General features: G+C 39.2%; 1 protein-coding gene across 1 annotated transcript in view; it reads left to right on the top strand.

Moving 5' to 3' along the window:
• The window catches only part of ARHGAP6 (Rho GTPase activating protein 6), a 166,996-nt gene that overhangs the window by 139,543 nt on the left and 8,929 nt on the right, over positions 1–18,524 (top strand). The window contains exons 6-10 of the mRNA XM_082337824.1: positions 2,530–2,585; positions 6,312–6,462; positions 7,601–7,749; positions 11,095–11,274; positions 16,610–16,707. Coding sequence (XP_082193950.1) covers positions 2,530–2,585; positions 6,312–6,462; positions 7,601–7,749; positions 11,095–11,274; positions 16,610–16,707 — 634 coding nt within the window. The remainder of the gene's footprint in view (positions 1–2,529; positions 2,586–6,311; positions 6,463–7,600; positions 7,750–11,094; positions 11,275–16,609; positions 16,708–18,524) is intronic.

The following is an 18,524-nucleotide window of genomic DNA, read 5'->3' as shown; positions in this document are numbered from 1 at the left end:
CGTCCAGACACGGACCTCCCACCAGCTTTATGTAATGCAGAAACAATAGTTAATCAAGGTATCTGTTCAACATCTCTCCCAATGTATCTTAGCCTTGTAAAGATTTTTAATGAGAATTGAAACAACTTGGCCACAGCAAGATGGAGTTATCTCACGGCCAGATAATAAACAAACCATTAAGTAATGGTGACTGCAACACCAAATGATGCATTTGATGCCTAATTTAACCAGAAAGAAATCATTTACTGACTCTGAATGAAATGATGAGGGACTGCAATTTAAACAACAATACTAAGCTTTTACAATACATAATTGAAAACCATGTTGCTTACATATATATAAAGGAAAACTGCGAAAGAGAGTCATTGTTAGCCTTTTACAGAGATTAGATACCATGGCTGACAAAAAAGTGTGGGGATGATTAAGTTTGAGATGAATGACTTCTGTCCCTTTAAGCAAGGATAGCTGAGTTTGGAGAACACAAAAGATACTGAGTTAGCCAAAAAAGCCATCCAGCTGAGTGTCCTTTGGATACTGTGATTTTATGTCACTTGAACATCTGTGATAAATTTTTTAATCCACTTAGCCCACTATCATAACAAAGATTCTTTTCTATACAACGTTCTTTACTAAAATACTTGCTTTACATTAAAGTTTCCTTTTGAAGAACATTTATGATGGTTTTTTGTGCATTTTCAAAGAGTGCACTGTAGTATCCCACAACACAATAATCTGAGATAATTTGGGGCAAATACTGATGTTCTTAGATTTTCAGTTTAATCCTCCATCCACAAAGCAGTCATCAGGATTGGTTGACTTCGAGAAATTTAAAGATTTCAGAAGACAAGACACTACTGTTTGCTCGTTGGCTTTAGGGATAATAGAGGACTTTCTATTCTAGCAACAGTCGTGTAGCAACATCATCCCAGGCTATATGATGGACCAAGTTTCTGATTCTGAAAATGCTTGCCTGGATGCATAAGTCCTTTAGGCCAATTTTTCAGCAGCAAATCACTTAGGGTTTTCTCACAAATGCTTTAAATTATTATTTTGAACATTATATGACAAAAAAAGGTTATGATTCTATCCATAAAAGCCCTTGGCCTTGTTCACCTTCCCTGTTTTCCCTGCGATCATGTCCCAGAGTTGTAATGGCTTGACCTCCTGGAGACCCGCAGCATCAAGCAAATACTGTATGTTTGTGTGGGAACTGGTAACCAGCCTCCGGTTTTTGCCCAATATGAGTATCTCCATCTCAGATGATTCTCTGCCAATGTTCCTGGATTTACTAAATGTTATTCCATCAATGTAATTTTCTGTTAACCAAAGACAGAAGAATATTTGAAGAGAGGTGTCATGTTGAGACTAAAAACTAAAAGGCAGAATCCTGTCTGGGTTTCTCTGATGAAAATCTGCAACTCCAAACACCACTGCAAACCTACACATCTCTAGCAAGCAAGTGTAGCCTCATGGCTGTCAAAAGGCATTTGTTTTGCAAGGTCATTTTACATCTCCTGGATGTCAGTAGAGAAAATGAATGTTGCAGAGTAGCCTTTGTTAGACTACAAACTTTTCAAAGCTTATAGATAATTTCATCCTTTTTGCAAAAAATGTCTAACTGTGTAAAATGATATTATGTACACAGCTGCTTATGTTTCTAGGATTTCCACTCACATTCTCATTGCTAAAGACCATGTCCCCTCTAAGGTGGCATTTACTCTCAAATTTTTCAGTTTCTGTTACTCTGCGAAGTATGTCCGTTCAACCACGTTATCGTTTGTTTGATGTTCTGCTAGTATCTACAGGGCTAGAAGAAGATTTGAACTGATTTCTTATGGAATAGCAGGCAACACCCATTCCCAAATCACTTTAAGTCTAAATGACACAAGAGGCATACCGTCTGCACTTTGCCTGAAGTACAACAGTACTTCTTTATAGCTTTCCTTCTATATAGTAGCTGTTCCTACCCTATAAACTGCACACAACTCCCAGGTGGAGTTCTCCCCTCTCATAATCTGCCTGACTGCCCTACTTGTGTCCCTTTGAGGAGACTCTCAGCTTTGTCTTGACAGGCACTATAGAGCCAGCAGGTAACCCCAAACACCAGCTGCTTCCTGTATGCAGAGACACAGCTCAGTGCCCAAGCATTTAGTTATTTTATTGCCTGTTTCCTTTGATGTCAGTCCTGGAAGCGCCACCTCAAAATGCTGAGCAGTGCCTCACCCTCTGCATACCTCTGTCCCTCATGGAGTAGCAGTGGCACTACCAAAATGGCATCACAAGAAATATCACGGAGATGCCATTTTGCAGGTGAGGTGATGTGAGGTCCTTAAAAACTACAGTGGATGGCTTCTTAATCCAAGACAACTGAGTTTTGCCTCAGTGTGGTAAGTAAAAGTTTGTAGAGAAATACATTGTGGTTTTTTTTATTCTTTTAAGTACACGCATAGCCCAGATTGCTTTGACTCAATGCAATTTTCAGCAGAAAATTAAACAATAAAATAGTTGTCTGATGTGCTACATTTGCAGGTCTCCAGACAGTAGGAATATTCAGAGTTGGAAGCTCAAAAAAGAGAGTAAGACAGGTGAGTGGATATGGATACGCTTTTCCCTCATCAGCTATGATACAAACAAACCTGATTCCTTTCTGTTACGTGATTTCGTCCCCATCCGTCACCTGGTGAAATTCAGGCTTTCTGGGTCAGTGACATTATTGGTTTTTTGATGCCTCATAACAGCCCATTTCCAGTCATCTTTTACAGTTGGTGAAATCCTTGTCAGGTTCTCATCAGGTTAACAGTCTCTGTATGTTTTTCTCTGCAGAAGTAGCACGGGGTTGGGGATCCAAATAGACTACAGTGATGAAATTTTCCAAAGGTTACACTGTAGGGAAAAAAAAATCTTGGCTGCTAGTTTCATCTCAGAAACAGTTGAAGCTCCCAAAGTAAACCCAAACTGTAAATCTTTTTTGGAAAACTCACAGTATGAGAAAATATGCAAGTACAGAACCATCTCGTTGACCCTCAAATCACTGCTCCCAAATATCACCTTTCTTTTACCCCTGAAAAACTTGAAGGCCAGGGCAGACCCATCCAAGTCCTAGTCTCAGCCAAATGTTGAAAAAGCAAAGATAGTATACAGTTAGGTTCCAGAGGCAAAGTCAGAAGTTTCAAATCTCAGCCCTAGATGTTGCATTGTTATTCCCAGAAGTTGGGAATACATGTTGAATTAGAGCAGTAGAGAATAGTGTTTAATGGTTGCATGATGCTTAGGGAGGGAATAAAATGTTACAGGAAAATACCCCTGCCAGGAAGTAGAAGACGAAAAAGATCAAACAGAAAAAAGCGAAAGCAAGCTTGACGGCATCTGATCCCAGAAATAATAGTTCTTTGTTGCAAAAACTACACAGGATAATGTTTGGCGCTCTGGAAAGTTACCTTGAATAGCTAAACTGACTTGATTCTGGCTGGTAGGACAGTATAGCCTACTGATTTGTAGCTTATTCTCTAGCAGTTTCTATCGCTGAGTGACTGGTGTAACACAAAGCTAAAAACATTTATGGTCTGCAGAGGCAGATCAACACTGAACTAGATAAAGTATTGAAAAGTAAGTTGCCTGTCATTTGCATTACAAGCTTCAATGTCAAAACATATATTATCATTCAGCATACAATTGCATCATACCTCTGGGGAAAAAGCAGAGGACTTGTATAATGTACTTGTAAACTAAGCCTTACTTTGAACATCAATGACTTTCACCAATTTTTCTTTTACTGTGTTTTCAAAAGCTGAGAAAATCAAGAGATTTGGGTATTTATGTATTCTATTACATGGACTAATTTATTGAATTAGGTAAACTAATATATTTCATTAAACAACATGGAAGCATCAGCTTGGCCCTTGCAGTTACAATAATAAATGCTGTCAACATGAACACAGGGGAAAGTCTGGATTCAATTAAAATTCCACTCATTTTCTGAACCATGGAAAGCCAAACCCAGTACTCAGATTTTGGTGTGCTTTTGCAGCTGTTCATTAGTTTTTCTTGTGTAGAAAGTAGGCATAGTTTTGTTTCCCTTCCTCCCCCAGTTAGAAAATGTCCTATTTCAACTGTAGTTTGTTGCAGTAAATACATAAGTAAGTAAATGCATGTGCCAGCGGGGTTTTTGGTTGGTTAGCAGGAAGAGAAAATCTAGAACAAGTGTGTCTAATACAAACCACCTCCTTCACATTCAGTGGGGTGTAGGACAAAGATTCCTGAGCTAGTGTTGACTCAAGGTGGTAGGTCTGGTACATCGGAATCCCGGCTTGTGCCCAGAAACTATACCGGTGTTTGAGCAGAGCATCGTTGCCGAGCCTAGGGTGGGCAGCCCTCTGTACTAGGACTGGTGACCTGGTGGCAGCACTGCAGGTGAAGCAACCTCCAAACCCTGAGGTTGAAGAGCGACACGGCTGAAGCTCTGCTTTCCCATCCTCTCTCCCAGCATGGATGTCCTCAGCTCTCATGTCTTCAGCTCCGGTGAATGCTGTAGTTCACCAGGTGTATTTTCCAAAAATCTGGAAGTATTCCCTGTGAATGAAGTCTGAGAGACCTAAAGTTTAAACTTAAAAATATAGTTTTTAACAGCAGTGATACCTGGGCCTGAAATGTGGCCATGTTTCACCAATGATTATCTGATATTACCTAATTAGGACATCTCTGTAGGCCTCACAGGATACCAGATCAGAAGTGCCATATATCAAGACTGTAACAGCAATTTATGATTTAGACATCAAGTTGGGAAGTCCAAATTCCTGATGCAGTGCTAATCTGTTTCCTGAGCTGCTTTTTGGGCAGTAAGTGCAGAAGCAGTCTTCTAGGTGGAGGTAATTTATGGTGCTCCACAGGGATGTTCCGCATTTGCCACCAGTCTGAAGAGTAGAATTGAGCTGGGAATGAAATCCCCAACTTGGCACTGGAAAATCTTTAACCACAAATCAGCAGGGGAAAGGATAATACTAGATAAACAAATTCTGGTCTTTGTAGCATAATTATTCATTATTAGTAATGAGTGATATTAATAATGTTAAAAATAGTCTTAATAGAAAGGAGGCTGTAGTTTTTATAGAATACCTTTTACACCTATTATGAAAGCACAATTTCAGCTGCAAGTATGGGATTTTCTACATTCCTCCATACTATACACACTCAAGATAGATTTGCCTGCGATCAAGATTTGCCACAGATTATCACAGACACATAGTTTGCTTGTGACTTACCTTCTTTCTTCTTTTTGATATGTCTGTAATAATCCTGGTAGAGAAAGCTGATACCTCAAATTTCCTCTTGTTTAGTAAGATTTAGATATAATTACTCTCTGAGAAGTTATATGTGAGATCATGATACCTCATAATATCAGCAAAGATACAAATTTTTCCCAGGAAATAGTTTTAAAACATCTTGACTATTTTCAAAATAAAAAGAGAGTAAAAGGTGGAGCTCTCAGCCTGAAGAAAGTATGCTGCTCTTGGTGCTGGGAAATGTCTCCAGAAAGGCAGGCTTTTGTCTTTTCATAAGGCGTACTGGATGTGGGAGAGGGATTTCTTCTGCCTTTGGGAACTGCGATGCCTTTGAATTATACAGAATTTATCTGAGGACTGTAGCTGGAAAAAAATTGCGATGCCTCGTAATGGTATTAGCTTGCTGTTTGTTAACTCCCTAATGATTATCACTTAGTGAATATAACTAAGTTAGGGAGGCAGAACAAGATGTGTGTGGACAACTGCCATGAAGTCTTAGTGAACGTGGCTGCTTATTGCTTATGCTTAAATACGGTATTAAATCACAAGAAAAATGTGAGTTTGGTGGATATTAACATTGTCTTATTATTAATGGTTTTGTACAAAAACAGAAATGTTACAAAATGCGATTTTAGTCTTTCTGGTCCTAAAATCTAGGGATAATGCAGTAAGGTGGTATAAGAAAGCATTTCTTGCAGTTTTCCTTATTCTCCCTGGTTTCTGCCTTTGATATTAATCTTACAATTCTGCAAAAATTATATTTACTTGGGCACATTTTTTCATAAAAGAGTGCCATACATTAGCTGGAAAGAAAGAATCGTATTTTACTACAGTCCGGTACAAACCTTAAGTTATGTATCATGGAATAAGCAGCAATTAGACACGAATTATATCTTTGACCTTACCAAAAACTAGTTGTGTCCAATCTGGAAAGTGAAAACGAGTAAATCTACGTATTAGAAGATTTTCTGTGTTGGGATGTACTAATTGGGACAATAAGTGACTGTGGTTTTGTGTCATGATGTTTTTCAGTTACGTGAAGAGTTTGACCGGGGCATAGATGTTGTATTAGATGAAGAGCACAGCATTCATGATGTTGCTGCTTTGTTAAAGGAATTTCTGCGTGACATGCCTGACCCGCTTCTCACCAGAGAACTTTATACACCTTTCATCAACACTCTCTGTGAGCTCTACAGCATCTTCATTTACCGATTTTCAAAAGCTTACTTGTTTGTATTCTTTGATCCCTGCTAACCATATTCTTTTTTTCTGTGCATTTAATACTCTAGCCTTGATTTTCTCCAAATATTTGTAGAGTATAAATTTGCTGAGGTCTTTCCTTTGTTTTCATAGTGTCTAAGTAGAGCCCAGAAAACTAGAACAATAAAAATTTTGCTTATTATACCTATTTTTGCGTTAGTATATAGGATGTGATTCATGTTATCTATTAAATCCTGACCCTGTCATTGGTTCAGCAGTAGCAGATGACAGACTCCCATTTGAATCCTGGTATCTTAGCACCATTAATGCATTTAATTTTTAGAGCTGTACACTGACCAAAATTCCAGTCTGGCTTCAAAAACTTGGCTTCAAAAGTTCAAGTTTCATCATATTTAATGGTCCTCAAAGCCATCATATTAAGTAATCCCAAACGTGTTGCCTAAGACCTGAGTGCAGACTCTCACAGATTTGGGAAAAAGTAAAGTTGGACCCTTCAAGCTTAAGCTGCTGCTTGGTATGTGTTTTTCAGATTCTTTCTAGCCCTCATGTCTGAGATCCTGCCTCTCTCCCACCTTTGACACTGGCTACTGTTGCATTTTAGATGGTTAAAGTGATGGTGGTCCTTTATATTTCTAGCTGTTTTTTCAGTCTCCCGGTATCTCTGCAAGATGTGAAATTGTAAGAAATCTCATTTAAAATGGCTAAAGCATGAGCCTGACTGGCATGCTTCCCAATGGTGCCCTGTATATACCAGTAGCTATACCTAAATGAACGGAGCAAGTAGAAAATTAAGCAGAATTTTTGTGTCTGGTGACAGTGATGGAGTGTGCAACATGGATTTGGCTCTCTTATAGGCTGAGAAAAGATCCTATGAACCTGTGAGCAAAAAGTTGACCAAGCAAGGCAAAAATCCTGTAACAGTATTTGTTACACTTCTGATATTTCCTTAGAGTTTTCTCATTTTTTTTCTGACATTATAAAGAAAATGATCCTTAGACAAAGCTATTCTTATGCCTTCCTTTGGGCTGGGAACAGTATATTTGTTCTGCTTTTAGGTTAGTTGGAGTGATTTTCTTAGAATTTATTTTTTCCTCTCTTAGTATTAGAGCCAGATGAACAGCTAAGCACCTTACAGCTTCTCATTTATCTTCTACCTCCCTGTAACTGCGATACCCTACACCGGCTGCTGCAGTTCCTCTCCACAGTGGCTGGCCATGCAGAAGACACCACAGACAAAGATGGCCAAGAGGTAAGTCCTGGTCACTTGGGTCCTTTGACTTTGCTTAATTCATGATCTGAAAAGAGATCTTTAAAGCTGTGAAACAAACACGGTGGTGGCATACCCCTGAAAGATGAGACAGGTTTCATATTCTTGCCTGCACATTTGCCATTTAGTTGTTTACTATGTTCTGAGGGCTGTGAAACTTTAATTTTTATATGACTTAATCAGTAAAGCATTTACCACTTCCTTTGGGAGATTCACAGAATAACCGACCTTGTTAAGAACATCTAATGTTACCCATCGTTTTTCCCCCCTTGTTTTATCCTATTATATTCTATGGAAAAAAAACTCACATAGAAAAGTGTCAGGCATTCAAGGGTATGCTTTTTCATTCTCTTTTCATTCTCTGTTGTTGCTTTCTTATATGACCTTTGGACATAGCAGTTCACTTCTTGGTTCCCTTAGCTTCCTTGTGTGCCCTGGGTAGTGAAGAATAAAAAATAAAGGACAGGAGCTCCAGCTGTGTCCTTGCAACTGACAGAGCTAATCACTAGTTGGAGTCAGGGTCCATCTTTGCCTGGTTTCCCTCTGGCCTCCTTACTGTTGCATTCTGGACCAAATTCAGTGGAGAGGTTGGAGTGCGCCCATCCCACAGAGACAAGAACACCCATAGCCGTGTGGCTGAGCTGTACTTCTGAGCGTTCACACGTGTGCATCTGCGCCGTTCACACTAGAGAAGATCTGAAAATCCAGGCTTCCCATTTTCTACCAGGAAAATGCTTGAACTAGTGGGCTGCTCTGCAAAAGGTGGCAACTCTGTTAACGTTGAATGAGATCGACGCAGTCTGTCACTGCTTGACAAAATTGTACCAGTTTATCTGTGGGAAGGACCTCTCTGTCCTCTGAACTGCAGCAGAGACTACTTCTGAGGTTACTTCTGAGACTCGTCTGAAACTCCTAGAGAATTTTGTCTTCCAGACGGAAAACCCTGCTGACTTCTGTCAAATTTGGACACCTTTTGCAGTTGGCTGGTTTTAACAATTGGCACTTACTGATGGAGTTTTGCCGAATTTCTGCCTCAAGTCCTAACTTTCAATGTGCTGTATGTGACTTCAAGGCCTATTTCACTTTTAAATCCACTTTAAATGCTGTTGTTTTTGTCCTCAGCAAGGAGTTGATAAAAAAACCTACACGACTATGATGGAAAGCATTTAAAAAGAGCAGCCTGTAACAATTTTACTAGGCTTAAAAACATGTATAAGCCACCTAAGGTTGTGGTCCCCCTGGTCCTGCAAATTCTCTGTTGCTTCAGGAATGTACCCAGGAGGATGTTATTGCGGGGCTACAGGATGCTGCTTAAGAGAGTAGGTTTGGCTCAACAGTTGTATTAAAGGCATTTTCATTCCCCTTAGCAGTACATCAGCTCTGCTACAGGTATTTTGGCAAGGCAAATTTAGGTAAGCTATCTTGGCAGTATTGTAAGCATCAGGACTATTATGTGCAGCTGGATACCTTTTATAGATAATACAGTATTCTGCTCACAATTATTTAGGCTATTCATGAATAATTAAGTGAATAAAGGCATGCAGAGCAAGAAAAAGTATTTTATCGGGCTGCTATCACTGGAAGGAAAACAGCCAAGCTTTGGCACACGGGCCCTCTTCACGATTTCTTTCAAAAGCCCTTCTCTCACGAAGATGAAAATGGATGACTCACTTCATTAAAATTACTCATTCAGTTAATTTCAGTGGGTATGCTTACAATGTTTTTTAAGGGATGCCCCGAGGGTGCCCTTAAGAAAAGACTCACTGTTTGTACAAACAGCCTGCACATGCAGATCCAGGCACAGCCAGAGGCTGCCCCTGGCACGCTCGAGGCACCGCGTGCCCGTACATCCTTGGTGGCTCAGTACTCTGACACTGTTTAAAAAGCAGGTCACCCGAAAAACAGCCGGGTGCATGGTGGTGCGCAAATAAGGGTGTGTGCTGTACTTGCAGTCATGCTGGGATGAGTCTCTAAACAAAGAGCCAACATGTTTGTTAAGACTGCCCATGCACCTACTTAGTGCAGATGTCTTTCCAAGATTACATAGTGGTCCCACTGATAAAAGGAGAAGCTCTTTTTGCTGTCATCTCTATGCTATCTAGTTGAGATCTGTAAAAAAATAAACCAGATGCAGTCGGTGCACAGTTGTAAGTTTGACTAGAATATTCAGTAAATGACCAGCTACAAAAAAAAATTAAAATATTACTTTGAAAAGATTTGTTTTGTACCACTTATTTCTTGAAATGCTGTTTTTACTGCCTCTTTTTGGTGCCTCTTCCTGTCCTTTCTTTAAATTAGTTAGTTCAAATGTAACTGAAACAAATGAAAAATAACTCTCATGATATTTTTTTGTTCTTTAAAAAAAGCCTGCAAGAAATACTGAGTCAACAGCTGAAATTCACTTACAGTCTTATATAGTCAAACTGCTGGCATCTTCTTCTGCATTCCCAGAATAGCAACCAAGTGGAGACACAGAGAGGAAGCACATGACCCCTGCTTTTTGCTCTGTTAAAAGAATAGAAAGGAAAAAAAGTAGTCTAATCACAAATATGACAATGAAAATTTTGATTTAATAACCTATATGACATATTTTTGCAGTAATTTCTGTTTAGTCTAGTATGTGTTTCTAGCCTTCCACTTCCTCCAAAATCAGATTACTATTGCTTTTTTTGAGCACAAAGTTATGAAAGTCGGAAAAAAGTAAAAAAACACCAAAACAAAACAAAAAAATCCACCTAACAAGTAAACGTTTGGCATGTTCTAGGAAGCAAGCAAAAAGACAGGAAAATACTAATAAAAATAATGAGCATGCTCCTTAATTATCTAAACTGTTTAAACATGGAAAAGTGTGTTTTTCCTCACTGTATCTGTTTCAAATCATGAATGCTACTTGAGGAAGCTAACAGTTTTCAGTATTTGGTCCTAAGAGACAGTAATATGCTGAGGTGGTGAAGTAGGAAGGAGGCTTCCCTGGGTTCAGAAGTATGCCATTGCTGAGATTCCAGGGAATTAAGGGCAGGCCAGCACTTCCACCTTCTGCTCCTCCAATCCATTTGAAAATATATCCAGAAAATCCACAGTGTTTGTTGCAGAGATGTCCAAACAAGGTGTTTCGACATTTCTAAAAAGTGTTCACTTTTTATTTGACTAGCACTCGCTTTTGGTTTTGATGAATGAAGCATCTGCTTCAAATCAGGAGAAAGAGAGAGAGAGTGTGTGTGTAGGGGTGTGTGTGTAGATGTGTATGTGTGTGTAGATGTGTGTATATACGTATCCGCATACGTTAGAACCTGGGAGACCCCACCTCATTTATATTCTGTTTTCTAGATTACTGGGAACAAAATGACATCACTTAACCTGGCTACCATCTTTGGGCCTAACTTGTTGCACAAGCAGAAATCCACAGACAAAGAATTCTCAGTTCAGAGCTCAGCTCGAGCTGAAGAGAGTACTGCTATTATAGCTGTCGTACAAAAGATGATTGAAAACTATGAAGCCCTTTTCATGGTAGGTGGATGTTTCTTCACATTACCACTATGCGTTTTTAAGTTAAATGAGGAAATACCTGGTTGGTGTTAAAGTAGACTAGGATGAAATAAACTGTGGAAACTGCATTAAATTAGGGTCAATTATTATTGGTAGAAAAAGTAGTCTTCTATCAAGGAAAAAGCTTTGCAGTAAGCAATAGTATTAAAAATGTGTACTTATATCTTGCCTGGAATGGTTTCAATGTAGATAAGAGTATCTTCCTTAGAAGATTACTGTCTGTGGAAATGGTTGGGTTGGCTATTCAGTTGTATACTAAACAACGCACCAGCATTGCTCATTAGTTTTGAAGACAAGACTGAAAATGACCTTTCATCTTTCAGTTTTGAAAGTCAGGGAGCCAATTTTTGTGCAGATCCTTGGTTAATTTAAGGAACAGCCTCCCCTACCAAACACTTTCTTGTTGGATGGGGAGGAAGGACAAAGCTTCTTCATTTGTCAGTTGGATAAGAGGAGTAAAGCATAAATCTGTGTAGTTCCTGAGTTCCTTTCTGTTCTCTTGCTGAAGTGAGGAAGTTCTTCATGAAAGGGATGATGACCTTGGACTTGGTCGTGTTGCTTACTTATGATGCAGCTTAGTTAAATCACATTCCTCATGCCTAGCAGTTAGCTGGACAGTTCATTCTGTGGCTTTGCCTTTTCCTCTTTCTGTCTACAAAATTATAAGTCAGCTCAGTATGACTTGTGCCTGAGAGAGCCCTGCACTGGGGTAGCAGAGGCCAGTCAGACCTAGTGGTGGGCACTATCCTGTCTTCATTTTAGTAGGCATACATGTCTTAACAAAACCAGTAGTCTTGAAAAGGTGAACATAGTTTTGGTTGTGGTGTCTTGAAACTAAGCAGCACTGTATGTTACACTGAGGAGACTGGTTCCCAAAGCAAGAGGAAGAACACTCTGGAAACCTCCTTTAATGCTCCAGCAAAGCTGGGTGCTAGGTGCCTTGATGGGAGAAGATGAGCAAGCCTGGACTGTGGGCATGTGGGACTGATGGCCACATAGTACTGTAAGGGGAAGGTGTCTACCAGATTTCAACAGGGAGAAGAGCATGAGAAAGCAGTCACGAGCCCTGCCTATCAGTCTTAGCCTCAGATGAACTTCTTTGTGGTTTTCTCGTCTTTTCCCTCACACTGTATTGCCTTTCATTACATCCTTTGCTTTATTTTTATTCTTGTTCCAGTGAGACACTCAGCAATCTTTTTTTTTTTTTTTTTTTTTTTTTTTTAATGCTTTTCACAGTTTGGGGAAACTTTAAGTGCTATTTTTCCTTCCACAGCAGGAAAAGAAAGTGACAGAACTGCACTCTTGTGCGAAGGTCCGCTGGCTCAGGGTGTGGATGGCACTAGCAAATTTAAAATAGTACTTGAATAAGAATACTTGCAATACTTGAAGTTTCCTTTTTGTTGTTTCTCTTTAAGAACATTTTACAGCACAGCCACATCTCAGTACATAATGCTTAGGCACACATTCCGACTGTCAGTGTGGAAAGGGCGGGGCTTAGGGTTAGACTAACCTACATATGGTCTCTTTTTAATTGTGACGGATTTATTCCTTTATCTCTTCAGTGCTTCCAGTTTCATCTGAAGGTTAAACAAAGTGTAGGGGAAAAAAAAGGACTTTTGTTTTCCAGAGTAGCTTTTCGGATTGTGGAGGGAGATTAGAATCAGATTTCAAAATGAGAGGCTAGCTGCATGTGAGAGAAAGACAAACCTATCTCAGATGCTCTCCTGAAAGCTGAAATACATTGATGTGAAATTTATAGAAATGTCTAACAGCTGAGCATCTCTGGGTGCTTTCAGTCTTCCCATTGCCATAGTTTAACAAACATGGCAAGTTCTGCCTGTTTTCTGGAGTAACATCTAGGCTCGCGCATGACACTTGATCTGTAGGGTTGTGTCAAATTGCTCATAGTTAGTGTTTTATAAAGCTTCTACCAGGGTTTACTTTCATCTTTTTCGTGTTTGCATCGGCAGCACAGAGAGGCTCTTTGTATTCTGAAGATAATTAGCCCAGTGCATCATTTGGTAATAGATGCATTGAAAGGAAAAGACTTGTATATGTAATTGTAATAAAACTATGATCATTTGAAATCAGGCAGCAGCAATTCATTTTCCAAACCCATAGGAGTGGGGCCAAACCAGAACTGCTGTTTATACTTGACATTTATGCTCCTTACAAAAAGAAAAACATCTGGACTTGAGCATTCAGCTACAGCTATAACATAAAGTGCATTGCTGCTAAGGTGTTTTTCTGTTTGGTTTTTTTTGTTTGTTCCCCCCCCCCTTGTTACTTTTGTATATGGGGAGGCTATAAAACTCCAGCTTCAGCATTGAAATTGGAACAACATTTGTGAAATAAAACCTAGGAAACCAGGATGTGTTGTGGCACCCAGACCACAATATCAGGATGACAGACCACAATATCAGAATGATTCTGACACATTGGTGGGTCAGGAAGGTTCTGTTTCTCAGAACAACCCAGGATACTGGGGACTGTTTTTATGAAGCAATTATCATTGACATCAGTAACATGCAAACATGTGGATTTCATATAGAAGATGGATTCTGACCTTGCTTCATTGATGTTAAGGCCTTTCATATCCAATTCTTATCCATTTCAGTGAGTCTTAGGGATGCATTAAAACATTTTATGGGAATGTACAAAGAACTGTTCTTTGCCAGTCTCTGAACTATGCCCAGCAGCTGAATGCGGGGAACCGCAACTCAACCACACTTTGTCTGATTGGCTTTGACTTGGCATAGAGGATGGAGAAGAGCAGCTTGGTCATGCATTTTCATCTCCTAGCGCCCAAATCCAGCCCTGCTGCAAAGAAGCACTGCATAGTGTCTGAAATTTCTTATTTTTACTGTTAGATGCTACTGTGGCCTCCCCGCTGCAGAGGCAGGCACATGCTGCCTCTCTGTGCCACATCAGTAGCAAGGGACAGCACAAAGGAGACACTTCAAGGGTCCCTCCACCTGTCTGCGTCTCAAGAGCTGTGACTTTTATGTAACACCCAGCCCCCAAATCTCAGAATATCTCCTACTTTGCTGGAGTCCTGACAACCCCAGAACCCTCTGATGCGTCCCACTATGTGCTCAACAGCTGCAACAGCTGTTGTTTCAGCAGTTATTTCAGTGCCTTGGCTTCCCTTCTGTCCCTGAATTTCAAGTTCTCATCCATCTACTCAGCCACAACTGCCAGTTAAACAGTTAATTCAATAAGAGTTATTGCAGCTCTGTAACATCTTCCTGAGATACCAATATAGCAGTTTTCTATAAGTGTAGGTTTATAATTACATGCATCTAATTTCTACACTTGCAAGTTAGTTAACTAAACTGAAGTAAATTGCTGCACAGGAGGAAAGCCAAAACCCAGTAGATAGCTGGCAAGGAGACCATCAGTACAAATCCAGTTGAAGGATCATAGATTAGCATGCCCTCATTCACTCAGATAAAAGTCTTATAACTCAATAGAACTGTTAAGTTTGGGTTTCACAGATGCTTTCAGTTGGAACTGAACTTCTTGTTGGAACTTTTTCAGATTCATTTTTATGGAATGAAAGACTGATTTTTTTTTTTTTTTAAGAATGGAAAATATATTTTTATTTTTCTGAAAAAGTCCTCTCAGTAGATTCTTACAAGTTTATCAACTTGATATAAAGCTGAATAGCAAGTTACGTACAGAAAGATGTGGATTCCGCTTTGCCCTCAAACTTTATCTGGAGTTTATTCTACTCTGTAGAAAGGCTGTCTAAAAGGAGAAGTTACAGCACACCAGGTTTCCAAAAATGTATTCCTATAAAGAGAAGATAATTTATTGAAAGACTGGTATATCAATGACCATCAGTAAGATACTTTTCCAGCTTAGAGGCTAAATAAAATTTTTAAAAAAGGAATATATGGTCACACAAGTTTTTCATAGAGATTTTGGATCAATTTGAATTAAATTATGCATATCTTCATTTATTTTCAAATTATTTCCTTTTTTAAAGAAACATGCCTTTTCTGTAACTTGACTCCCTAAATACCTCCCAAACTGAGGTATTCCCCAGAGGAATCTATTAGTAAATCTATTCCTATTTCCCAGGAAATGTCGGGGAGAACAAATGGCCCATGCAGTGTGACCTGAAGGTCAAGAGATTCAGGCTCTGATAAATTGCATCCAGAAGCATATTGCACAGTTGATGACCCCTTGCTGAGATTGTCTTGCCTCCAGCTCCATCTGTCATGGTGAACCTGGGCTGTTAGTTCAAGTTTCTCAGATGGTTTCATCTGTTTCAGTGCTTTGAAGGTTGAGTTGAATGTGCCACTATGATGTGGACAAACACACTTAAAGATTGATAAAACTCATGTAAAATGCAGTTGGAAGCACAGAGTTTACTTGGGCAGGTCTTGGAGTGCCATTCCTGCTACCTGCCTGGGAGATGTTGCTATATCCTGCGGCAGCTGAAGCTATCGAGTGTTTTGAAGGTTCATCTCCATATAAAGTGCGCTAGAGAGAGTTAGCAAATCAGAAGGCCAAACTCCAAAGATGATGATACAAATTCTGGCCGAGCCTGTTGCTACTACGCGAAGTCCAAAGTGGCTGGAGATCCAACAGGACCTAATTGTAAACCTGAGTTTTGGACAGATGAACTCTGTAATTACTCAAGTTCTGACTGAGCATAAGCAGGAATTTAAATGCTTCTAGATCCCAGGATTTGGCCATATGGATACCTGAACATTAAATGTTTATAAGGCTTCGTTTAGAAAAGTGTTGACCTTTGGCAGCTCTCACTGTAATGAAGCAATTGAAGAACTTCATAGATAGAACAGTTACCACAAAATTTCCACATGAGAAGGACATAAACACGTCAAACGCCACAGCATATATGAGGAAACATTCTCCTTCCTGTGTAATTACATTTCACACTGTTTCTAAAAGAAGAGAACTACAGTCACTTAGAATGGAAATTTGTAAACGTCCCCAGATCTTTGAATGGGGATGTAAGGTGAGGACCTTAAACTGGAGCTTTTGAGATTGCAATACATGAGTTGTTATCAGATACAATACCCAGCTGGATACCAATGGGTTATTCAACAGTAATCAGCATTTGACATTGTACAAAATGATCTTTAGTCCTACTTTACCTGTTGTTACAGGAAATTTCTCTTTCAAGTAGAAGCTTCTGAATCTTTGTTTTATATACTCTCCGCGAATGTACTTGTACTTGGTCTTTTAGATAAGCATAGTACCAAAATTAGTGTATGTGAAAGGATATTGATCTCCAACTAAGTATTTTTTGTTGTCTTCATAGGTTTCCCCTGACCTACAGAATGAAGTGCTTATTAGCTTATTAGAGACTGACCCAGATGTTGTGGACTATTTGTTGAGGAGGAAAGCTTCCCAGTCATCGTGAGTAATCTGTTTTTTCATCATCCCTGTTTCTGCTGGGAATTTCTATCTATCTCCCACTGGAAGTGTTCAAAAGGTTCTCGTTTTCCACAGCTCTTCTGCACTGTCTACAGTGGAGTAGAAATATCCTCCCCATTACACAGACTCTGCCAAAGAAATTATGACTCTTGTACAGTGTTTTCTAAAGACAAATGTTATTTCCCGATTCAGAGGAAAGATTGTGTTCTGCTGTAGAGAACAGAATGACATGTACATAAAAATATTCAGTGCACTATTAGCTGACAGGATGTATTCTAGTGGTCTGCTGGTTCATGTCTTGGGTTTGTTGTAGTCTTCAGTAAGAGGAGACGTGTATTACACTATCCTTGAAACACAACCTAGAGTGCCTTAACACAATCACGGGTTTGTTGTTCTTTTCCTATTGTACACACATTAGGACGTTGTAAACAAGTCAACTGCCGCAACAGCAGGTTTATGGAGACTCTTTGGGTATTATTTAATTGTATGCTTTGTGAAAGATCTGAAGAGAAAAAAAATCACACCGGTCACTACTGCAGTTATGATACATAACATATTCCAACTTTGTGTATGGTGTATATATGCCTACACCCGTGTGCCTTAGCGCTATGAGTTTGTACATTCGGATTAACAGGATTCCTGGCTTTCTCATGGGACACGCAGTCATTGCCTTTATTCTAGTGAATCCCAATATGTCAGACCCAAAAATCACAAAATTTGACAAGCTTGCTTTAAGTAACTTTTAAGAGGTTTCCTAGACTCTAAACTCTCTGGGACAGATTGGACTTTGTCTTCCTGTGTGTGTGGAAAGTGCCTAGTGCATTCAGAGTATAATTAAAATTGAATTTGTACAGTCAGTTAGCTATGATTTTTTTTCCTCTCCCTCTGAACATTGTATAGTTGGAGGTAATGTAATAGTGTGCCTGGCTTTAAAGGAAGAGGTGTAAAAGAAATAGTATAATTAACACATGGAGGAAGAAGCTTTCTTTAATTATAAAAATTAAAAACAAAAATACATGCAGAATATATCATGTGTTGTAAAGGATTTTATTAGTTTGTTGACTTAACCACATGTACAGATAACATGCAGTAGCAAATTATCACAGATCATCTGATCTGTGGTAATTGTCTCTGTGTGTTTTCTTAGCGTACCAGAGACATGAAATAATTTCAATTAGTTTATGTCTGACTGACACATAGCATGTGTATATTTAGATCACAATAAATGCAGGATAATTAGAGGTACGTTGGCTGTCTTTTACACTTGTTCACATTTGCCGTGAGCCAAGACCACAATTAGGGGAGACGCTGCAAATCACATGACATATGGTAAAGCCTGTAGAGACTTCTTTCTTTAAGCCCTCAGTTTGGAATGATCGTGTTTCTAACTCAAGCTAATAAAAACCTTCATGCTGGATTTCACCATCTATGTAGTAGAAAGACATAAAATTATATCTCTCATGTGGCTACACATATCAATTGAGCATAAATTTGTTGCAAATAATTGTGGATGTAAGAGATTATTGTTAAATCCTGTTTTCTTTAAGTTAATTGACCTTGACCTTGAGCTTCCTTACTTTTCAGCCAGCATGCACACCTACAGGAGAAAATGGATCTTTTGTGCAAAGCTGGTCACAACTGACAAAAGGGGTTTTGTAAGGAAAGGTTGCGAAACCAAATAGGAACATATAGCTACACTAGTACCCATTTATTGTATTTTCAGTAATGGGCAGATGAAGTATCACTGAGATAGGAGAAACTTACTATCTATCTGTCATTTTTCTTCTGCTCTGCTATCA

Source organism: Platalea leucorodia, assembly GCF_965183815.1.
Source record: "Platalea leucorodia genome assembly, chromosome: 2".
Taxonomy (NCBI): Eukaryota; Metazoa; Chordata; class Aves; order Pelecaniformes; family Threskiornithidae; genus Platalea; species Platalea leucorodia.
This window is presented reverse-complemented; position numbering and strand designations above follow the sequence as displayed.